The sequence below is a fragment of the Nomascus leucogenys genome, chromosome 17 (genome assembly GCF_006542625.1).
Source record: "Nomascus leucogenys isolate Asia chromosome 17, Asia_NLE_v1, whole genome shotgun sequence".
NCBI classification, from domain to species: Eukaryota; Metazoa; Chordata; class Mammalia; order Primates; family Hylobatidae; genus Nomascus; species Nomascus leucogenys.
The window spans coordinates 84,945,457-84,968,603 of NC_044397.1; the positions used below are offsets into that span (position 1 = coordinate 84,945,457).

The window sequence follows — 23,147 nt, forward strand, 5'->3', positions numbered from 1 at the left end:
GGTAGGGGCCTCACCTTACGGAGGATGAGGTGGGAGATGGAGGCGTTGGCGTCGATGATGATGGTGGACACCTTGTCATCACGGATCTCCTTGAGCAGTGGCGTGGGGTCCCGGCTGTCATCCAACATCCTCACTGACAGCGTCTCCTTGGAGATGAGGAAGCCACGCACTAGTTCCTCCAATCGCAGCAGGCCTGAGGGAGGGGTGGGGCCTTGGGTTGGAGCCCTTCCGGGTACCCAGGCATGGCGTAGACACTCCTTCCTCCTCAACATGGGGCAGCTGGGCAGAGGACTGGAGTGTGTGCAAGGACATGGGGCAGCTGGGTCCCATGGGGTAGTGGGCTTGGGGACCTGAAGCCTGGGCCCTCCCCAATTAAAATCCCAACCTAGACTTCTGCCTAGAACTCCAGATTCCTGTCTCTGTCACCTTCCTGACCCCTCACTGGGGTGTCTGACAGGCATCTCATGCTTAATCTCCTTGCTCAACCACCACGGCTTCCCCATGTTGGTGAACAGCATCTCCAGTGTGCCAGTCGCTCAGGCCAAAACTCTGGCTTCCTCTCTTTCACACCCAATCCATCAAGGCCCTCCCTTCCAAACACAGTAGATCCCCTCACCCCGTGCCACTGTCACCACCCTGCCCTGAGCCACCACCAACTCCTGCCCACTGCAATCCCCAAGCCTGCCCCTCAGTCTGTTCCCTACACAGCAGCCAGAATGATGTGGGTCAGATGTGCTCCTCCTCCGCCCCAAACCCTCAAATGGCTTCCCAGTTCAGTCAGAGTCCTAGAGGCCGAAGTCCTCACAGCCTCCAAAGCCCCACACAATCTGTCCACCTCACCCCCTTGTTACTGCCCAGACTGTGGGAGTTCAAGACCAGCCTGGCCAATATAGTGAGACACCATCTCTTTAAAAAAAAAACGTACTTGTTGAGCATGTGCTCTGTGCCAGGCTCTGCTCTTGGTATTGGGGGTCAGCCATGACAGAAGTAGACCAGGTACAGGATGAGGAGATGAGTTGTACAACAAACACCACAAATAAGTGCATTACATGGTTAGAAGTAATGAGTTCTATGTTAAAGCAGAAATGAGTTATGAAGACTGGGAGTCTAGTGTGGGTGTGCAGTGCGACTTTAAATGAAATGGTGGGCGGGGGCCTCACTGAGACACTAGAGTAGAGACCGATCCCTAATAGCCTAATATCAAGAGCTAGGCCTGGCACATAGCAGCTGCTCAATAAATTCCTTTTTTTTTTTAACCACCCAGCCCACAGCACCTCCTCTCCCCATCACTCACTCTCTGGGCTTGAGCCACACCACCTCCTTGCTGTTCTGCACACACCACAGTCTTGTTCCTGTCCTGCGGCCTTCACGCTGGCTGTTCCCTTGGCCTGGAACCCTCTTCTCTCACATCCTTACACGGCTCCCTCCTTCCCCTCCTCCAGGTCTCTACTCCAACGTCACCTTCTCAATGAGGCCCTCGCCCACCATTTCATTTAAAGTTGCACCCCACGCCCACACCACACCATTCTTCATAAGTCATTTCTACTTTTCCATAGAACTCACTACTTCTAACCACGTAATGCACTTATTTGCAGTGTTTTTTGCCCAAGTACTCTCATCAGAATGTACTTGGACTACTTCACCCACAGCTGACCCCTAATACCAAAAGCAGAGCCTGGCACAGAGCAGGTGCTCAATAAATACCTTTTTTTTAAGAGATGGGGTCTCGCCATGTTGCCCAGACTGGTCTTGAACTCCTGGCCTCAAGCCATCCTCCCACCTTGGTCTCGCAAAGTGCTGGGATTATAGGCATGGGCCACCACACCTGGCCCAATAAATACTTCTTGAAGGAGGAATTCCTTCTAGAGGCTATGGAGCACAGTCCCTCCTTGCCTCAAGCTCCATACCCACAAATCCACCAGCCTACCAGACATCTCACATGAATGTCTCAAAGACACACCATGCCCAACGTGTGCCCCTGATGGATCGTGTTCCTCCTCGGCAGAGGCCTCGCACCATCCCTAGCCCCACCCTCTTCTTTCCCTCACTGCCTCTCACATCACCCTGGCCCCCTCATTCCAACTGCCACCACCTGGGCCCAGACCAGTGTCGCCTCTCCCCTGCCTTTTGCTTGTCTCCTTGCCACCCCTCTTGTCACTCTCCAGCCTGTGCTCTACATTGCAGCCAAAGGGCTCTTCCTAGAACACGAATCTGACCCTGTCCCCTCACCCTGCCCTGTGTGGGGACTTCCCATGGCTCCCATCATCTCTTGCTTCGTTGTTCCCACATTTCAGCCACTGGGAGTATCTGCAAGCCTCTTGAAAGGCTGCGCTCCCTGGGCCCTCTACCTCTGCCCCTGCCACACTCTCTGCTTAGAACCTGTTCCCTCTTTCTTCCCATACCCTTCAGGTTCAGCTTGGATGTCTCCTTCTTATAGACACAGGCTCTGAACCTCCCAGATGGATTAGGATCCCTCCTATGTGATACCAGAGGCTCCGTGTGCCTCCTCACAGCACAAGTACCACTCTGTATCACAACAGCTCAATGACCAATGACCTCCACTAGAACCGGAGTTCCAAGCACCCAGCGACCATGCCCAGGGCCTAGCAGAGGGCCTTGACATGGCAGGTGCTTAGTCACCATCTGGGGACTAAATGGATCTCTTTGGGGAGAGAAGGGGTCTGTGGAACCAGAGGCCTTGGTTTCTGAAGATGGGAGAAGAGCCTGGTGCCTGGGTGCCCCAGGGTTCTAGCTAGGGGGCAGTGAACCACTATGTGGGACACCAGATCTCTTGGGAAGGGGTGTCTGGGGGAACAGAAAACAAAACATCCAGTTCTCCCTCACACTCAGCCTTGGCGCAGATAAGGCTGGCCGAAGGGTAGTTGAAGGACTTGAGGATTCGGGAGACCGCCAAGCTGACGTCCTCGTTACTGGGGTACAGGCTGACAGATGCGAAGCGAAGGTACTGAAGGCGGGGTGTCTCCTCGGGACCCACCTTGATGTGGGGGATCTGGACAGAGAGGAAACTTTGGCCTCCATCCTGCTTCTCCGCCCAGCCCTCGCCTCCCAGGGACCCGCTCCCCACAAAGCCCCGGCCCACGCTCCCCACCTCACCTCCTTCTCTCCACAGATATGGCTCACGGTGGAGGCAGATGCTGGGCTGGAGGAGGGCCCGAGCACAGACACAACCCCTTTGGGTAAGATCTGACACACTGCGTGAGAAGGGGAAGAGACCGCAGAGTCAGGGACCCCCTGCCTCCTCTCCTTGCCCATCCCTCAGGGAGCCGCCATGGCCCAGGAGAGGATCAGACACTGGCAACTGCCTGATCCTCTTGTGCCATCCGGGACCCAGAAGGCCAGTCTCTGACCCCACCCAACAAGTGAACATGAGGGGGCATGAGACGGAGAGAGATGAGGACACAGCAACAGAGGGACAGGTCAGGCCAAGGGAGATCAAAGGAAGGGATGAAGAGAAAGAGACACCAGGGGCCTCCTCTGCCTACAAAGCCTGTGCCTAGTCCCTCACCCGCTGTTGTTCTCAACCTTTTCAGCCATGCCACAACCCACAGTGCACTCACCACCTCCTCCCCTGACCCCACAGCCCAGATCCCCTGGAGCCTTCCCATACTCCAAACACCACTCTCCCGCCGCACTTACTTCCAAGTCTTTCTTCTGCTCTCTTCCTCCCTGGACACATGTGTGTCTCAAGACTGGGAGGTGGAAAGCTGCTGTTTTTCCTTGTCCAGTGCCTGTTCTCATGGCAGAACCCTAACTTCTCCTGGGGGAACTATCCCCACCCTTCAGTCCAGGGTTCCCAGGATTGACTGGCACCTGATGCAGGCCTTGGGGAGTCACAGAACTCCATTCTTCTAGCCATGGCAACTGGTTCAGAGATACATACGGGTACAAATCAGACCATGGAGCACCTTCCCCAGGTCTTTTGCTACAATTATCGCCGGGTTTGCTAAACTGGTGAGATGTAAGCTTGGCGCTGCTGGGGCCATCTCACCATCAGTTGAGAGAGCATTTCTGAAAATGAAGCCAACTCAGAGGAAAGCAGGCCTCAGAGGTAAAGACATAGAGAGATTCCCAGGATGTCATCTGAATGCCTGAATCCAGCCATGCCTGAAACAATCCTAGGCCATCATTTGAACACCTGGATTCAGCCATGCCTGAAATTTGTCCTTAGGTCTTTTAGTGACATGAGCTAATAAGTTCTCTTTTTTCCTTAAACCAGGCTGAGTTTGGTTTCTGCCACCTCTAACTAAAGGCATCATAACTGAACACCTCATTTCCTCCAAACTGCCTCCTTTTGGACCTTCCACACTGGCGAGGGCCCCACCATTCACACAGAACAGATGCCTGGAAATGGTCCTTGCCTTCAATCTCTCTCCTGACAGCCAGTTAGTCACCACGTCCTGTCTCTTCTTTGTCCTCAGACTTCTCACATCTATCCCCTTCTCTTCAACCCCTTGGCCCCTGCCCTAGTTTAGGACTCTCAACTCAGACATATACCAGACTCCTCACTCATCACCCAAATCCAGGCTCCAGATTCTCTTTCCAGAAGCCTCACTCCTTGGTATAGACCTATCAATGGCTTCTCAGTGCCTGTGGGTGAAGGCGGCATCTTTCACCCTGGCACTGTAGCCTCCTTGAGCCAGCCTGACAATCTGCACAGCCTCTCTTCCTACTGCCCTGTCACACTTAGCTCTGAAGTCTCTCACAATCTCTCCAAATATGTCCTGAATCCAGGTGGATTCAGGATGGGCTCAACCCCACACCCTCCCATTCCTTGGCTCCAAATACTTCCCTCTGCTCCCACCCCGATCCCCACCCCATCTCCAGACTCAAGGCACATGCCTGGAATGCCATCTGCCTCCTCACCCTCCATCCCAGCTTCTCCCAAGTTGTACTCTGTGCCACATCAGCCAAAAAGGCCTGTGAAACGCCATACCCCATTCTCCCTCTTAGTGATCTGAAACATACACGAACACCATAAAGCCTCTGATAAGGCCTGCAAGAAAGAAACCTGTCTAAAACATGCTTTTAAGGCAGCATCTCCCAAAGGTCTAACTCCAGCACATCTGTTCAAGTGACACCTTTGAATATTCAGCCCATCAGTATTCCATAGACACTTCCACACCCCAGTGATGTGGCCGGCCGTGCTTGCAGCCACGCCACTCTTTCTACATCCTGTTCACCTTTCAGAGCCCAGCTCCAGACTAGCCTTCTCCAGAATGCCTTTGCTGACCCTCACCCAAGCCTCCTGCCCTCAATGCCTGCGGCTTGTTATTAAGCTCTGGGGGCTAACAAGCATCCCCAGCCAGCTGGGATGATAGGGCTTATCTTTTTTTTTTTTTTTTTTTTTTTGAGACGGAGTCTCGCTATGTCGCCCAGGCTGGAGTGCAGTGGCGCAATCTTGGCTCACTGCAAGCTCCGCCTCCCGGGTTCACGCCATTCTCCTGCCTCAGCCTCTCCGAGTAGCTGGGACTACAGGCGCCCGCCACCACGCCCGGCTAATTTTTTTGTATTTTTAGTAGAGACGGGGTTTCACTGTGGTCTCGATCTCCTGACCTCGTGATCCGCCCGCCTCAGCCTCCCAAAGTGCTGGGATTACAAGCGTGAGCCACCGCGCCCGGCCAGGGCTTATCCTTTCAACGCCGCCCCGCGCTCCTCCAGAGCAGAACTGGGGCTTATGCTCTCCCTCCTCTCCAACCCCCAGGCCCAGCAGCAGCCATGTCTGGGAAGAAGGCAGATACCAACACAAAGGAAGGAGGAAGATGAAGCTAGAAGAGGACAAGGCCAGGCCAGAGGCCGGGGTAGAGGGATGGACTGAGGGCCACCAACCTGCCCTGCCTCACCCCACGCCCCCATGGCCCCGCTCACTGGTGTCCGTGGTCTCGTACTGGCTGTCCCGCTGCAGCTCAAAGATGTCTACTTCCACTCGGGCCTTGGCTGGGACCTCGATGATCCCGTTGATCTGCTCCCGGGCCAGGGCCAAGGCCAGACGCTCACCGCGGCCACACACTGTCTGATCATCCAGGATTGCAGCTGAGGGGACACAGGGGTTGGGGACCAGACTCCTGAGTCCTGAGGAGGGAGGGGGCTGTGGTCTTGGACTCCAGGGCTCTAGGGTGAGGTGGGTATAGGGACCAGGGGTCTAGACACCTGGATCTGAGGTTGGTGGGAGCTAGGGGTCTGGACTCCTGGGTCCTGGGGGAAGGAGGAACTGGAGGCTGGGACTCCTTGCTGCTGAAGAGAGCTGAGACCTGGGTCCTGAGGGACTGGCATGCCTGGGTCCCCAGAGGAGCCCCAGGGCCTGACAGGAGGGTCTCTGGGGACGCAGGGGCAGGGTGCGGGAGGGCCTCACCCATGCGCAGTGATGAGAGCACCTGGCAGCTGGGACTGGCGAAGGCAACAATCAGCAGCAGCAGCAGCTCAGCCGGCATCTTCCTCCCCTCCTCATGGGGACGCAGCTGCCGCGGCCCCCACTTGCCACCTGCAGGGAGACCCCCCAGCCCAGGGGGAGATTACTATGTGGTGGGATGGAACCCCTTGGAGGCCTGCTAGATGGGGTGGTCACGGAAGCTTTGGGGACATTGTTGGCAAGCAGTTCACAGCTCTGCAGAGCCCTGCTCTGTTTAGAAGCTGGCAATACTGAGGGCATTGCGAGAAAGGAAGCTCAGCTCAGAGGGGCACTACCAGAGCGGAGGTCACAGTGCTCAGGCACTGAGTGGGACAGGCTGCAAGAGAGAGGATGGGCAGGTTCTCAGGTAGGAGTGAATTCCTGGGACCAGCCCCACCCTAATAGGAAACCAGGAAGTGCCACCCCCCCACCCAGTCCCGCCCCTGTCTCTGGGCAGGCAGCCGTTACTAGGCAACAGAAACCGGCTGGAGAGGATGCGGTGGTTGCTAGGCAACCCCATCCCAGGCCTCACTTGCCACTTTCCTGATGTCCCCGGTTCCCACAATCCCATGGGGAGAGAGGCCTGGACATCTGAGGTCTGGAGGGGAGAGTATCTGGGAGTTAGGAAACTTCGGGGGAGATGGAGAGATGGAGAAAAACAGAGAGAGGCACATACAGAACCCCACAGATGAATGGATCCAGAGCAGTAAAAGGGCAAAAAAAAAAAAAAAAAAAAGCAAAGAGAGAGAAGGGAGGAAACAGAGAAAGAGAGGCTTAGAGAAGGGAAAGACAGAGAGACTCAGAAAGGGAGAAAGGACAAAATAGATAGAAATACAAGGGAAGAGAAGGACAAGACAATAGGAAAATGGGGGTAGAAATGGAGAGAAAAGAGGAGAGTTACAGAGAGGTAGGGAGAGGACTAGGAGGGAGAAAGAGGGAAGAGACAGGAGGATGAGGAGGCAAGATAAAGAAAGGACAGAGCAGGGAGCGGAAGAAAGAGGGGCAGGCTGGAGAGGGGGAAACCAAGGCACAGGCAAGACACAGGAAGAGAGAGACAGAGGATGGAGAAAAGATAGGAACCGACTCAGATACAAGCAGGAAGAGCTGGAAGGGAGGAGTTAGTAAGGCAGGGAGTGAGCTGCCTGCCAGAAGTGGGTGCCATACCGTTGCCCCCCACTAAAGGGGGAGATGGTGCATCTTTGCTCTTCACAACTCTCCACCCCTAAGGAGTCAGGGATTCCTCTAGGCACCCCGACTTTCTGCAGGGCAACCACTGGGCAAGGAGTTTGGCCAGATGCACAGCTCCGCTCCCCCTGGCCGAGGGCTGTGCCCCAAGGGAAGGGATGCTTGGGTTTCCATGGAGTAGGGTTACTGTGGGGGGCCCACAATGCTTTGAAGTGGGCCTGGACACTGAACCCCACTCAGTCCCCATGGAAGGACAGCTTGAGCTGGTGAAACTGTGGAATGAGAATTTCCAGGGAAAGATAGAGGCACAAGTCCTTCTCACTATCTCAAGTGGCCTGGAAAACCTAGGCCAGGGATCAGTCCCAGCTCTGCCCCCAACTCACTGCGTGATCTTGAGCAAGTCACTGCCCTCTAGGCCTCTGAGAAGGAAAGAGTGCTGGGTGGGAGGGCATGCTGGACAGGCTGGGGACTGCAAACTATAATGTGGATTAAGGTGAAGGCTTGTCAAGGATGGAGGCGCAAGGGATGCTGGGAGACCTGGAAGGAGCACTCACAGTGGGAAGAGTGTGAAGGGCGGGGCTAGGAGAGAGGCAGGAGTGGAGTGGGTCATTCTGAAATGCCAGGGACTCCTGGGGCAAATAAGGGAGCAGAGGACAAAGCACAGAAAAACCGAGGGAGAGATGGGGCAGAAGGACAGGGACCCACAGGTGGCAGCCAAAGGTGGGAGCAGACAGAGAAAGACAGGGTTGAGGGGCAGCAGGTGGACACAGAGATACACATAGAAAGACAGCCCAAGAAGTAGGAACTGAGGCTAAGTGAGAGAGCAAGAGACAGACACAGCCTAGAAGCGAGACACCAAAGGAGATAGAGACAGGGCAGGTAGGGTATTGGCAGGCCCAGGACTCATAGCCCCAGGGACTGGGCAAAGCCAGATAAAGGTCAAAACCCAGCAGAGAGCTGAGCAACAGTGGGCACAGGAGAGACATCAGCAAAGGTGAGAGGCAAGGAGGGCCAGCGAAGGCACACAGGGTGAGGGAGAAGGCAAAGGGAGATAAAGAAATAGCAGCAGGTACAAGACTTGGGAGAAGGAGAGAAATGGCCAAACTCTACAAAGAGAGAGGGCCAGTCGGAAAGAGAGACAGTATGTCAGAGCTGCATGGCAGGCCCATAGAAGAGGAAGGGGCAAGGGGGAAAAGCACCTGGGAGAGAGAAAGGGGGAGTCACGGAGGGAAACTGAGGTGGGGAGATGGAGTGAGTGCACTAGAAGGGCACAGGCAGGGACAGGGCAATCGCCTGCAGGAGAAGCCAGACCCACAGAGGCATAGCCACCCCAAGACACTCAGGAATGCCATGTGGGGGAGCAGGAGATCCTGGGGCCCGAAAGCCCCCAGACATGGAGAGGAATGGCAGCAGAAAGGCCACGGGAAGTAACACAGAAGTGGGGAGAGAGAATGGGAGTGGAAAGAGCCAGACCAGCCAGGAGAAGTCAGCATGGACCATGGAGCAGTGGGGCAGCAGCTGAGGAGGGAGGGACGGAGGAGCCGGGCACCCAGAGTGGATATGGGGGAAGGAGGTGGAAAAGTGACAGAGGGAAGACAGCCTCCAAGCTCAGAGGCAGAGAGAGGGAGGAGGACAGGTGAGCGGAGGCACAGAATGGAAAGAGAAGTGGAAAGAGACCTGCCGAGGGAGACTTGGAAAGAGGGAAGCCAGGGTGGAGGAGTTCTGACAGAGAGAGGGATCTAAACAGAGACATGCAGACAGCAACCTGGGCTAACAGCAAAGAGAGAAGTTGGGCAGAGTCAGAGAGGGGCCCAAGAGACACAGGAAATGGGGGCTCAAAAGCAGAAAGACATCTCCAGGAGATAGAGACTGGATGGGATGGGGACAGGGCCAGGGCCCACCGCAGGCAGAGGATGAGGCTCAGAGGAACAGAAAGAGCCAGTCTGGGACCAGGACGGAGGCTTGGAGACAACAGGGGCATGGATATGCCAGGGGCCCGGGGTAAGTGAGAGCCCGAGTAAGAGCAGTCAGCCCCGTAGCACCCCAGAAAGCTGGAGGGCCGGGGGCGGCAGTGAGCTCTGTACCTAGAAGAAGGGGTGAGAAGAGGTCGAGGTGAATGGACGCTGAGGAGATGGAGGGCGCAGAGCAGGCCCCTAGTGGGGGAAGGTACTTGCCAGTCTGGAGAACTGGGAGAATGTGGTGCCCCCCTGCCAGGCGGCACCAAGCCTAGCCTTCCAGGACCCAGAACCCAGCCCAATCCCCGCCCTGCAGACACTCACGGATCCTGGTGGGACGGAGGGCTGGGCTCCCTCGAGGCCCGAGGACCGACAGCGGGAGGTGCTCTGGCGCTGGGTGGCGGTGGGGCTGGGGCTGGGCGGGGGGAGAGGGCAGTCCACAGGGCCCCCTCCCCCGCCGCCGGCGGTGGCCCCCAACTAATCCAAAACGGTGGCTCCACAGGAGCAGGGAGGAAGGACAGGTGGAAGAGGAGAGGGCGGGCCGGGGAGGGGAGGAAGGGGAAAGGAGAAAATGGAGGAGAGAAGGGGAGAGAGGAGAGGGGGAAGGAGCAAATGGAGGGGAAGGAGGGAAGAAAGGAGGAAAGGAAGGTGAAAACAGAAGGGGGGGCCACAGGCAAAGCCGGGGGAGGGGGAAGCTGGCCCGGGAAAGGGCCCCCGCCCCCTCCCCTAGCCGGGCCGGCCTGGGGGGGCCACAGGGGGCGAGGACTGGGTGGAGAAAAGGAAGCCGGCCATCAGGAGAAGTGGGGGAGGGGAGGGCCTGCTGGGGGAGGGGGCCGCCCCCTTTCCCCCTCCCCCCTGGAGCCTGGACCCTGCCCTGGTTGAGGCAAGGGCCCTGGAGTCCTCAAGCCCTCAGCCCCCACGGGAAAAGCATGCTGGGGGCAGGGAGAGCCCGGGAGTGGAGGGCTGGGGAGGATGGAGAGCTGGGAGACCCGGGGAGGCCGAGAAGGAGCAAATGAGGTGGAGAGATAGGGAGGAGGGAGAGGAGGATGGAGAGGAGCAGGTGGAAGAGAAAGGCGGAGGAGGGTGGGGTGTCCCAGGGGCTCCCGGTGCTGGGCCTCAGTGGAAGGGCCTGGCCACAGACTCCTGGTCTCCTGTGAGAAGAAGCTGCCGCCGGCTCCAGTCCCTGGCTGGGCCTGCCTCCCTGCCGCTGGCTGCCGCCACTGCTGCCGCCACCGCTCAGTCTCCCCTCCGAGGCCGCCGCCTGCCTGCCCGCCTGCCGCCTGAGCTGGGTCCTGGAGCGCGGGGGGGGGGGGGGGGGGGGGGGGGAGGGAGGGGGGGAGTGGTTGGGGTAGAGAGAAGAGGGAGGGAGGGAGGCAGGGAGGAGGGCGGGCAGGAGGAAGGGAGGGAGGCAGGCAGAGAGCAAGTAGGGAGGAGAGTCGGGGGAGGGGGAGCCTGTATTGGTTGGGACTGGGGGCCCCCCTGCAAGGAGAATGCTGATGAGAAGAAGGAGCTGCACTGGATGGAGGGCCCACCCCCGAGCCACCCCCTCTACCACACCATGCCACCGCCCTGCCCAGGCAGCCCTGGGCACAGGAGCCCACAGAGATGAGAGGCAAGGAGACCCGGGGAGAGGGCTACAGAGACGAAGAGAAATGAAGAGAAGAGAGACAGCCGTCAAGACTGTCCAGAGAAGTGGGCCGAGGCCCACAAACCCCACAAGGACAAGGACAGGAAAAGCCCAGGGATAAGAAAGAAAGGCCTATGGAGACAAGGGAGCAGCCTACAGAGACAAGCAAAAGGACCTCGGAGACAAGGGGCAGTAATGTGGACATAGAGACCTCCTGCGAAGGAAAACAGGGGAGAAGCCAGAGACATAAGAGACAGGCCCCTGGAAACAGACAGCACTCCTCAGATATGGGGAGCGGTCCATAGGGCAGGGAGAGAGCCAAGGAGAGCCAAAGAAGGTCACAGAAACAAGGGAGGCCTACAGACACCAGGGGACCAAAAAGACAAGTATGTGGCTGATAGACACAAGAGAGCCACTGAGGCAGGAGCTGCCAGCCTGGAGATGCAGGGCAAGCCTCACCCAATATAAATAGCTCCTATAGAGGTGAAGGGATGGGTGGTGAGTATGGGAATTCCCTGTAGTGCACAGAGAAATCCTTGGGACCCACAGAGATGAGTGGGTGGAGAGAAGGGGCCCTCATTCTCTAGTCGCAGGAGAAGAGAGGCAGTGGGAAAGGTGGATGGGACAAGGACAGGGAGCTGGAAGGCAGAGCCAGAAGTGGAAGACTCCTTCCCAGGGAACACTCTGCAGCCTCTCAGAAGGAGCTGAGCAGGGCAGGGGGATGGAAGAGAGAAGCGACACAGATCTTGGAGTGGGGGTGGGTGGTGCATGGCTGGGTGGGGGGTGAAATTTGGGGGGAAGAAACATGACAGTTGGCGCTGAAGGCTGAGCCCGTGACTCACCACCACCCCCGATGCTCGTGATGGGGAGGAGACACTGACACACTCACGTGCGGCCCACTGCACATGTGACCACATGCCTCGAACACACAGCTGGCACATGGCAACTCCTGGACCACATGCCAGCCTAGCACAGGAAGCCCTCTGCAAGCTGGCATGTGGGGCATCCTGGACACACATCTGACACATATATCTGACACTGAAGGACCACCAACTTTGCACACACCTCCTTACCCCACTTGGTCAACATCTACACCCGCCCGTCAAACACCCACACTCAACTCCAGCCAGGCCTAAAAGCCCAGATTCACACCTGCCTCTGGGACTTTGCTTATGAAGGACCTCAACACAGAACACCATCCTTTCGACCAGGGCAGTGACTCATTCCTGTAATCCCAGCACTTTGGAAGGCCGAAGCAGGTGGACCACCTGAGGTTGGGAGATCAAGACCAGCCTGGCCAACATGGCAAACCCCGGCACTACTAAAAATACAAAAATTAGCCAGGCCCGGTGGCACACTCCTTTAGTCCCAGCTACTTGGGAGGCTGAGGCACGAGAATTGCTTAAACCTAGGAGACAGAGGTTGCTGTGAGCTATGATCATGCCACTGCACTCCAGCATGGGAGACAGAGCGAGACTCCATCTCCAAAAAAAAAAAAAAAAAAACCACCATCCCCTCTAAATTCAACCTGTCCCGGAAATCCTAGCCAGTCCTGTGCTACCACCTCCAGAAAGACTAGTCCAGGCCTCAGCTTATTCCTATATGATCTGGAGAAGAGAGACCCGCACAACCCAAATCAAGTTGAGAAGTCCAAGCAAAAGGCCTGAGAAGTTACCTGGAACCTCAGATTTTTTTTTTTTTTTTTTGAGATGGAGTCTCGCTCTGTTGCCCAGACTGGAGTGTAGTGGCATGATCTCGGCTCACTGCAAGCTCCGCCTACCAGGTTCACACCATTCTCCTGCCTCAGGCTCCCGAGTAGCTGGTACTACAGGCACCCGCCACCACACCTCGCTAATTTTTTTTGTATTTTTAGTAGAGACGAGGTTTCCCCATGTTAGCCAGGATGGTCTCGATCTCCTGACTTCGTGATCTGCCTGCCTCGGCCTCCCAAAGTGCTGGGATTACAGGCGTGAGCCACCGTGCCCGGCCAGTACTTTTCTTTTCTTTTTTCTTTCTTTCTTTTCTTTTTTTTTTTTTTTTTGAGATGGAGTTTCGCTCTTGTTGCCCAGGTTGGAGTGCAATGGCACAATCCTGGCTCACTGCAACCTCCACCTCCGGGGTTCAAGTGATTCTCTAGCCCCAGCCTCCCGAGTAGCTGGGATTACAGGCATGCACCACCATGCCCAACTAATTTTGTATTTTTAGTAAAGATGGAGTTTCTCCATGTTGGTCAGGCTGGTCTTGAACTCCTGACATCAGGTGATCAGCCTGCCTCGGTCTCCCAAAGTGTTGGGATTACAGGCGTGACCCACCGCACCCAGCCTGATCCTCAGATTTTCAAGTGGGGAAAAGGAGGTTTCAGCAGGAGCAAGAATCTGCCCAAGGTCACACAGCCTGTCAAAAACTGAGCATGGCTTCCACTTCTCCAGCACCTACCCCAGGTGATTTTGCCCTAAGGGCAAACCCAGACTGCTTCAGAGCAGGCCGAGCCTAGCTTTAGCTCACTAATTTCCACCAACTCTTTCCTCCACTTCTTACATTCATCCCTTCAACATGCAACCACTTGAACTTCCTGCCTGCCAGGCAGGTGAGCCTGGGGGCCAAGAATGGAGACCTTAAGGTCAACTCCTGGGTTGGAATCCTGACTCTTTCTAACTATGGGAACTACGACTAGTTACTTCTCTGGGCCTCGATGTTTTGTAGAGTCAGCATGACAGTTTCTCTCTCATGGTGTTGTTGAGAGGATTAAACTGAGTAATGCATGTAAGCATTGAGCATAATACCTAGCACGTCATAATACACTCAAGAGATGTTAGTTATTATTATTAGGTTCCTGGAGATACTAATAAAAATAACAACTGGCCAGACACAGTGGCTCACACATGTAATCCCACCATTTTGGGAGGCCAAGGCAGGACGATGGCTTGAGCCCAGGAGTTCTGAGACCAGCCTGGGCAACATAGTGAGACCCTATCTCTACAAAAACAAAACAAAATAAAACAAAACAAAAAACCCGGGCTTGGTGGCTCATGCCTATAATCCCAGCACTTTGGGAGGTCGAGGTAGACGGATCAACTTGAGGCCAAGAGTTCGAGACCAGCCTGGCCAATGTGGCAAAAACCCATCTCTACCAAAAACTATGAAAAATTAGCCGGGCATGGCGATGTATGCCTGTAATCCCAGCTACTCAGGAGGCTGAAAATTGCTTGAGCCTGGGAGGCAGAGGTTGCAGTTAGCTGAGATCACACTACTGCACTCCAGCCTGGGTGACAGAGCTAGACTGTCTCAAAAAAAAAAAAAAAAAAAAAAAATTAGGGGCTGGGTGCAGTGGCTCAAGCCTGTAATCCCAACACTTAGAGAGGCCAAGGCCGGGGGGGTGGATCATCTGAGGTCAGGAGCTCGAGACCAGCCTGGCCAACATGGCAAAACCCCGTCTCTACGCTACTCGGGAAGCTTAGACAGGAGAATCACTTGAACCCAGGAGGCGGAGGTTGCAGTGAGCTGAGATCGTGTCACTGTACTCCAGCCTCGACGGTGGGCGACAGAGACTCCCTCTCAAAAAAAAATTAAAAATTAAATTAAATTTAAAAAAATAGGCCAGGTGCAGTGGCTCACACCTGTAATTCCAGCACTTTGGGAAGCCAAGGCAGGTGGATCACGAGGTCAGGAGATTGAGACCATCCTGGCCAACACGGTGAAACCCCATCTCTACTCAAAATACAAAAATTAGCCAGGCGTGGTGGCGAGCGCCTGTAGTCACTGGTACTCAAGAGGCTGATGCAGGAGAATCGCTTGAACCTGGGAGGCGGAGGTTGCAGTGAGCCGAGATCGCGCCACTGCACTCCAGCCTGGGCGACAGAGCAAGACTCTGTCTCATAAATAAAATAAAATAAAATAAAATAAAATAACTCCTAGATGTCTTTTACTCTGTGCCTCACATGAGATGGGCTGTTATTAGCTCCATTTCACAGATTAGAAACTTGGGCTCAGGACAGTTGACTTGCCCTAGAACCAGGATTCCAATCCGGGAATCTGTTTTAACTACACATGCCTGGTGTTAGTGAATTTAATATAGTGGCTTTTGGCATCAGGTAGGTAAATAAACAATACAATTCTGAGAGTCAGTTTCCTCATCCGAGAAATTGAAACTCCTCTGTGCTTGGGTTCAAGGAGTAGGTCTGGAAACGTTTCTTTTTTTCTTTTAGATGGAGTCTTGCTCTGTCGCCCAGGCTGGAGTGCAGTGGCGTGATCTCGGCTCACTGCATCCTCGGCCTCCTGGGTGCAATCAAATCTCATGCCTCAGCCTCCCAAGTTGCTGGGGTTACAGGGACGAGCCACCACGCCCAGCTAATTTTTTGTATTTTTAGTAAAGATGGTAGTTTCACCAGGTTGGCCAGGTGGGTCTCGAATGCCTGACTTCAAGTGATGAACCCGCCTCAGCCTCCCAAAATGTTGGGATTACAGGCGTGAGCCACCACGCCCAGCCTGGAAACGTTTCTAATAGTACTGGGGCAACTCCCTCCCAAGGCCCTGAGGGGCGCAGGAACCAGGTGAGCAGGAATGGCCAGAGCCCCTTGGACACATGGGACCCCACTCTCGAGGTGTAAGGGTCAGAGTCACCCCGGAAGGAGGTGAAGTGGAGTCCGCCCGCTACCGGCTCACTTCCTTCAGGCTCTCACCCCGATTGTCCTTCAGGTCCTCTACCCACCACATTCCCTATTTCTTCCAATGAAATTGTCTGTCCCTGCTTCTTTTTCTCCATATCCTCGCTCTTTGCTTCCCCTCTGACATTTCTCCTCTCTCCACCTCCCAAAAGTCCCCTCGGTCTCCCTGTTTCTTCCTGTTGCCTTCATTCCCCTCCTTTTAATAAAGTGGGTCTGGAGCCTTGGTTTCCCTTTTCTCTCTCCATGTGACTGGTGCTGCATGCAGTTTGCCCTCTCCCCATCGCGCTAAGTGGTTTCACTTTCTCCCTCTGACCCTCGGGGAAACCACAAAGGTTCCTGTGCCTCCATTCCCCCGCTCCAGCCCTCAAGGTGCCGCGTGCCTCAATTTCCCAGACTCTTCTCCCTCTCCCTGTCCCCAACGCTGACTCCCTCACGGCGTCCCCAAGATGGCGCCTGCGGCCGCGCTCCGCCGCCTGACGTCATCGCGCTGCCTTCCGCTCAGAGTTCCCCTCCGGAGCCGTCGGAGGCGGAGTCGAGGAGGAGGAGGAGCATCCTCTAGGGAGGATTAAAGGGGCGGGCACTATCCACCCGAGGGCTGACCGGTGAGGGAACGTCGCTAAAGGATTGGTTGGGCGCTGCGGGGAATCTCGACGCTCCTCACTATTGGCCCAAGCCTCAGAGACATGAACGTCCATTGGCCGAACAGCAGGGCCCGAGCGGGCGATGATTGGTTGCGTCCGGCCGTCCGTGCGGCGGCCGAGGAGGAAGGTGGGAGGGGCGTTGCTGAGGGTAGCTGGGGGCGAGAGCGAGGCTACGGAGCAGGCGAGAGTCGACGGCGAGAGCTAGAGCGGGCGCAGCGTTAAGAGTGGCCGTGCAAGGGGAGCCGTGGCCCGGGCCCGGGGCGTGCGAGACGGCGGAAGCAGGTGAGCGCGAGCGGGCGCGCGGAGGCCGGCCGGGCTGCGCTCCCTGCCGCCGCGGCCTCCACTCGCCAGGCCGCCTGCGCACTGAGGGCCTGAGGGGGTGCGCGCCGGGCAGTTAGGGCGGAGCGGCACCAACGGCCGACCGGGCGCGCTGGCAGCCAGGCGGGGGCCGGGCTGGAGCGGCGGGTGGGGAAGGGTCCTGGAGTCGCGTGCGGGGCTGAGTGAGGAGGGGCGGGGCTTTGGCGGGGCACCTGGGCGGGAAGGGGAGGCCTCACAGCTGTCCCAGGAGGGCTTCGCGGCTCCCCAGGGTTTGGGGTAAAGGACTTGGTGGTGTGGCAAGTCCAGGACGAAGGGGTTGGGCCGGTTAGACGACACTTGGGTGCCCAGTGAGGGGCTTAGGGCGTGAGAAAGATAATTAAGTTAATGGAGGGGGAAAACATCTAGTTGTTCTGGAAAGAATTGGGGCGGTGAGAGGGGTTTTGGTGTGAAAAGATATTAGGAAATCGATATCCCCAAGGGAGCGGTTTAGAGCTAAGGAGGGGGGTCCAGTTGTAATGGATGAGGTTAAATTAATGTGAAGAGGCCTTAAACCAATGTGTCAGGAGGTTGGGTACCCTTGGAATGCGTGGAGAGGGGTCTTTGTACAAAGAAGGGTTAGGTGTATTTTAAAAGGGTGTCTGGGTGTCCCTGGAATGAGCTGGGGAAGGTAGTCTTTTTTAAGTACAGGCAATTAGGCCAAGGTGAAGATGGGATTTGGTTATTGGAAGGGGAGGAAGTAGGATGGGAGAGATCTGTGTGCTAAAGTGAGGGGTGCCTGGGAATTCCTGGAATGAGACTGAGAGGTTGCTAAGACGTTGGGGGGTCTGAGTACCCCCAGAGTAGGAGGCTGGTGAGAGGGGCTTGAGTGTGAGGAAGAGGGGTCTGTGCTGGATTAGGGTGGTGATGGGGGTTCTGTATGAGAATAGGAGGTCCGGGTATCCCTAAAGGGGGTTTGGGCAGCAGGAGGGGTGTGTGTAAAAGGAGCTTAAGCCATTGTGAAAGATGGTCTGGATATCCCTGGAATGGGTTAGTGTGTGTGTGGATCTTTACACAAAGAAGAGGAGTTATGTTGCTACGAAGAGGAGGATCTGAGCATCGCTAGAATAGGTTAGGATGGGTTGGGTCTTTTAGCAAATTAAAAAAGATTAGGTTAATAATGTGGAGGAGGATCTGGATATTCCTGAGATGGATTTGAGGGGGGGTCTGTTTGCAAGAGAGGCATAGGTTGATATGAAATGAGGGTATGGGCGTCCCTGAATGAGTGGCTGTGTATGAACAGGAAGGGTTTAAATCAATGGGAAGAGGGGATCTGGGTATCTCAGAGGGGATTAGAATCGTGGATTTGGTCTTGGTACAAAGAAGAGGTGATGAATGTAAAGTGTGGATAGATACCCTGGAGACAGGAGTTCGGGTGGTGGAAGGGCCTAGGTCCGAAGCAAGGAGGTGTAGGCTTTTGTGAAAATGGGTTTGGGTATTTTGGATAGGGGGTTAGGGTTGTAGGAGAGGCCCTTGATATGTAGAGGAGGTTAAGTAATTAAACAGGGCTGGGTATCATGAAGTGATTAAGGTGGGCAAAGTCTGGGTGTGGAGATGGGTTAGGCCAGTGTGAGAAAATTTGGGGGGAAGGGATATAGTTTGACATGAGGAATCTGGGCACCCGAGGAAGAGTTGGTGGGTAGCAGGGATTGCGTGTAAAGGGGAGGGGTGGCACCGTGTACAGTGCTGAAAGTGGAGTGGTAAGACATTGGGCAGTTTGAGTGGTCTGAGTGTAAAAAGTCTGAGAACCTGGGAGAAGGAGCAGAGGCCATGGGAGGGGTGTGGCTGGGAGAAGCAGGTGGGGAAGGCCTATATGGGGTTTCAGTTGGGTACCTTGGAGAGGAATGGGGTGAGGTGAGTTGCTAAGAAAAGGAGTCAGTGGAAAGAGGTCTGAGTGGAAGTTCCCATGTGTTGGGCGGAACTGTGGGGCCTGCTGTGAGGTGTGGGAGATGAAGGGACTGGACAGGTTACCAGGATCTGGTGGGTGGAGTTTGATGCAAGTTGATACAGAGGTGAGACTGTGGGTAAATTCCTGGGGAAGGGACTGCCTGGGAGATTTGTGTTTGGTGTTTGTTATGCTGAAGGGAGGAAGGATTATTGGGAGGGAGGCAGAATTTTAAAAATCGAAGAAAGAACTTAAGGGGGCATAGATCTAAGGTATTAGGAGTGGAGAGTGATAAAGGGAAGAGCTGAGGAATCGGTGACCTAACTGGTTTGTCCCCACTGTCCCCTCTTCTAGCCCAGGGCCTTGCTGCCGCCATGACTGAGGAATCAGAGGAGACAGTCCTGTACATTGAGCACCGCTATGTCTGCTCTGAGTGCAACCAGCTCTATGGATCCCTGGAAGAGGTGCTCATGCACCAAAACTCCCACGTGCCCCAGCAGCACTTTGAGCTGGTGGGCGTGGCTGACCCCGGAGTCACTGTGGCCACAGACACAGGTTTAGGCACGGGCCTCTATCAGACCCTTGTGCAGGAGAGCCAGTACCAGTGTCTGGAGTGCGGTCAACTGCTGATGTCACCTAGCCAGCTCCTGGAGCACCAGGAGTTGCACCTGAAGATGATGGCACCCCAGGAGGCAGTGCCAGCTGAGCCACCACCTAAGGCACCACCCCTGAGCTCCAGCACCATCCATTATGAGTGTGTGGATTGCAAGGCTCTCTTTGCCAGCCAGGAGCTCTGGCTGAACCACCGGCAGACGCACCTCCGAGCCACACCCACCAAGGCTCCTGCCCCTGTTGTCCTGGGGTCCCCAGTTGTTCTAGGGCCTCCCGTAGGCCAGGCCCGAGTGGCTGTGGAGCACTTATACCGAAAGGCAGAAGAGGGTGGGGAAGGGGCGACTGTCCCATCTGCCGCTGCCACCACCACTGAGGTGGTGACTGAGGTGGAGCTGCTCCTCTACAAGTGCTCTGAGTGCTCCCAGCTCTTCCAGCTGCCGGCGGATTTCCTGGAGCACCAGGCCACTCACTTCCCTGCTCCTGTCCCCGAGTCTCAGGAGCCTGCCTTACAGCAGGAGGTGCAGGCCTCATCACCTGCAGAGGTGCCTGTGTCTCAGCCTGACCCCTTGCCAGCTTCTGACCACAGTTACGAGCTGCGCAATGGTGAAGCCATTGGGCGGGATCGCCGGGGGCGCAGGGCCCGGAGGAACAACAGTGGAGAAGCAGGCGGGGCAGCCACACAGGAGCTCTTCTGCTCAGCCTGTGACCAGCTCTTTCTCTCACCCCACCAGCTACAGCAGCACCTGCGGAGTCACCGGGAGGGTGTCTTTAAGTGCCCCCTGTGCAGTCGTGTCTTCCCCAGCCCTTCCAGTCTGGACCAGCACCTTGGAGACCACAGCAGCGAGTCACACTTCCTGTGTGTAGACTGTGGCCTGGCCTTTGGCACAGAGGCCCTCCTTCTGGCCCACCGGCGAGCCCACACCCCGAATCCTCTGCATTCATGTCCGTGTGGAAAGACCTTTGTCAACCTTACCAAGTTCCTTTATCATCGGCGTACTCATGGCGTAGGGGGTGTCCCTCTGCCCACAACACCAGTCCCACCAGAGGAACCTGTCATTGGTTTCCCTGAGCCAGCCCCAGCAGAGACTGGAGAGCCAGAGGCCCCTGAGCCCCCTGTGTCTGAGGAGACCTCAGCAGGGCCCGCTGTCCCAGGCACCTACCGCTGCCTCCTGTGCAGCCGTGAATTTGGAAAGGCCTTGCAGCTGACCCGGCACCAACGTTTTGTGCACCGGCTGGAGCGGCGCCATAAATGCAGCATTTGTGGCAAGATGTTCAAGAAGAAGTCTCACGTGCGTAACCACCTGCGCACGCACACAGGGGAGCGGCCCTTCCCCTGCCCTGACTGCTCCAAGCCCTTCAACTCACCTGCCAACCTGGCCCGCCACCGGCTCACACACACAGGAGAGCGGCCCTACCGGTGTGGGGACTGTGGCAAGGCTTTCACGCAAAGCTCCACGCTGAGGCAGCATCGCTTGGTGCATGCCCAGCACTTTCCCTACCGCTGCCAGGAATGTGGGGTGCGTTTTCACCGTCCTTACCGCCTGCTCATGCACCGCTACCATCACACAGGTGAATACCCCTACAAATGTCGCGAGTGCCCCCGCTCCTTCTTGCTGCGCCGGCTGCTGGAGGTGCATCAGCTCGTGGTCCATGCCGGGCGCCAGCCCCACCGCTGCCCATCCTGTGGGGCTGCCTTCCCCTCCTCACTGCGGCTCCGGGAACACCGCTGTGCAGCCGCTGCTGCCCAGGCCCCACGGCGCTTTGAGTGTGGTACTTGTGGCAAGAAAGTGGGCTCAGCTGCTCGACTGCAGGCACACGAGGCAGCCCATGCAGCTGCTGGGCCTGGAGAGGTCCTGGCTAAGGAGCCCCCTGCCCCTCGAGCCCCACGGGCCACTCGTGCACCAGTTGCTTCTCCAGCAGCCCTTGGAGGCACTGCTACAGCATCCCCTGCGGCCCCTGCCCGCCGCCGGGGTCTAGAGTGCAGCGAGTGCAAGAAGCTGTTCAGCACAGAGACGTCACTGCAGGTGCACCGGCGCATCCACACAGGTGAGCGGCCATACCCATGTCCAGACTGTGGCAAAGCATTCCGTCAGAGTACCCACCTGAAAGACCACCGGCGCCTGCACACAGGTGAACGGCCCTTTGCCTGTGAAGTGTGTGGCAAGGCCTTTGCCATCTCCATGCGCCTGGCAGAACATCGCCGCATCCACACAGGCGAACGACCCTACTCCTGCCCTGACTGTGGCAAGAGCTACCGCTCCTTCTCCAACCTCTGGAAGCACCGCAAGACCCATCAGCAGCAGCATCAGGCAGCTGTGCGGCAGCAGCTGGCAGAGGCGGAGGCTGCCGTTGGCCTGGCCGTGATGGAGACTGCTGTGGAGGCGCTGCCCCTGGTGGAAGCCATTGAGATCTACCCTCTGGCCGAGGCTGAGGGGGTCCAGATCAGTGGCTGACTCTGCCCGACTTCCTCTTTGGCACCTCCATGCCCTGTTGCTGAAGGCCCTCCAGCATCCCCTTTAGCGTCTGTACATACTGTGTCCCTTCCTCTTCCCATCCCCACCACCTTGTAAGTTCTAAATTGGATTTATTCTCTCGTGAGGGGGGTGCTGTGGGGTCTTTGACACACATAAAGGTGCCCCACCTTCCACCTCAGCACTGGTGACCCCAAAAATGAAACCGTCAATAAAGACTGAGTTGCCAGCAGTGTATAGAGTGGAATTTGGGAATCATGGGTCTTACCTCATGGCTGCGTCACCAACACCCAGAAGTGGGCCTGGCAGGTAGTAGGGGTAGTAGGAGCTCAGTAAACATTTGCTGGGCTGAAGAGAATGACCTGGTGTTCATGGGCATGGCTCTCGGAGCAGGGCCTTCACTTTACTGCTAGATGGAGGTAGCTTGGCTCTCTTGCCACTAGAGGCCCCATGGCTCTGTGGAAAAGCTCAAGAGTGTTTGTACTGGTGGCAGGAACTTTCAGAGAAATCAGATTCTTACACCCCTGTCCCTGACTCCTGGCCTGATGTGGACCTTGTCTCCCAAGGCCATCTGATTTTCTCATTGATCCCCAAGAGCAAATGCAGGTAGGCATGATCTCTAGAGCTGTGGAATTAAAGGAGATTCTGAATATGTGTCTGGACATAGGAAGCTTCATGAGAGGTGGTGACTTGAATTCCCCTGGAGTTGGACTTTGGCTCAGCCAACAGATTTTTATTGTGGGAGACGGATTGTTGGGATGGCTAGCCAATGTTTGAACATCTAGTTAGTCTCAAGTACTATATAACTGAATAATATTCACACTGATTACCTGAGAACATTTTGCAGGGAAGGAATCTCCAGTCAAAAGCATTGAGATGACTTGCCCAAGGTCAGATTCAATCTAGGCAGGGCAGAGCTTGAATTTAAGCCTGATTGCATTTCATTTGGTTTAATCACCCATATGCCTTTCTCTCCACTCTGTTGCCTTCTGCATACTTTGGGGAGGGTGGTGGAGACAAGATGGGAGTATGTGACTGGTGGGATGCTAGGCTGCTGTGCTAGCCTTGCTTCTGAGACCCCCCTCTCCCCAAAGATTATTCCAGATCCTTCTGTTGAACTCTTTTTCTTTTTTGAAATGGAGTCTTTGCCGCGCAGGCTGGAGTGCAGTGGTGTGATCTCGGCTCACTGCAACCTCCACCTCCCAGGTTCAAGCGTTTCTCCTGCCTCAGCCTCCCGAGTAGCTGGGATTACAGGTGCGTGCCACCACACCCGGCTAAATTTTTGTATTTTCAGTAGAGACGGGGTTTCACCATGTTGGCCAGGCTGGTCTCGAACTCCTGACCTCA

General features: G+C 56.0%; 2 protein-coding genes across 6 annotated transcripts in view; one reads left to right on the plus strand and one right to left on the minus strand.

Annotated features, from left to right (window-relative positions):
- Nucleotides 1-10,847, minus strand: part of GRIK5 (glutamate ionotropic receptor kainate type subunit 5) — a 74,239-nt gene extending 63,392 nt beyond the window's left edge. Inside the window, exons 1-6 of one of the 4 annotated variants that reach the window (XM_030797083.1) lie at nt 9,871-10,847; nt 6,393-6,499; nt 5,887-6,051; nt 3,115-3,212; nt 2,845-3,010; nt 15-193 (exon numbers count right to left, since the gene is read on the minus strand). In XM_030797083.1, the coding sequence (XP_030652943.1) occupies nt 15-193; nt 2,845-3,010; nt 3,115-3,212; nt 5,887 (444 nt within the window). In that variant the 5' untranslated portion in view covers nt 5,888-6,051; nt 6,393-6,499; nt 9,871-10,847. Of the gene's footprint in view, nt 1-14; nt 194-925; nt 1,583-2,844; nt 3,011-3,114; nt 3,213-5,886; nt 6,052-6,370; nt 6,500-9,870 lie in introns of those variants that run through there. The other 3 variants (XM_030797082.1, XM_030797084.1, XM_030797085.1) reach the window with 3 other exon arrangements.
- Nucleotides 10,848-10,988: 141 nt separating this feature from the next.
- Nucleotides 10,989-22,032, plus strand: ZNF574 (zinc finger protein 574). Of its 2 annotated transcripts, none has more exons than XM_030797086.1 (2): nt 10,989-11,671; nt 19,072-22,032. In XM_030797086.1, the coding sequence occupies exons 1-2, from the start codon at nt 11,665-11,667 to the stop codon at nt 21,780-21,782; spliced, it is 2,718 nt and encodes a 905-aa protein (XP_030652946.1). In that variant the 5' UTR covers nt 10,989-11,664; the 3' UTR covers nt 21,783-22,032. The 2 variants fall into 2 exon arrangements, with proteins under 2 accessions (XP_030652946.1, XP_030652947.1); XM_030797087.1 differs by lacking the exon at nt 10,989-11,671 and adding an exon at nt 16,600-16,760.
- Nucleotides 22,033-23,147: the final 1,115 nt, after the last annotated feature.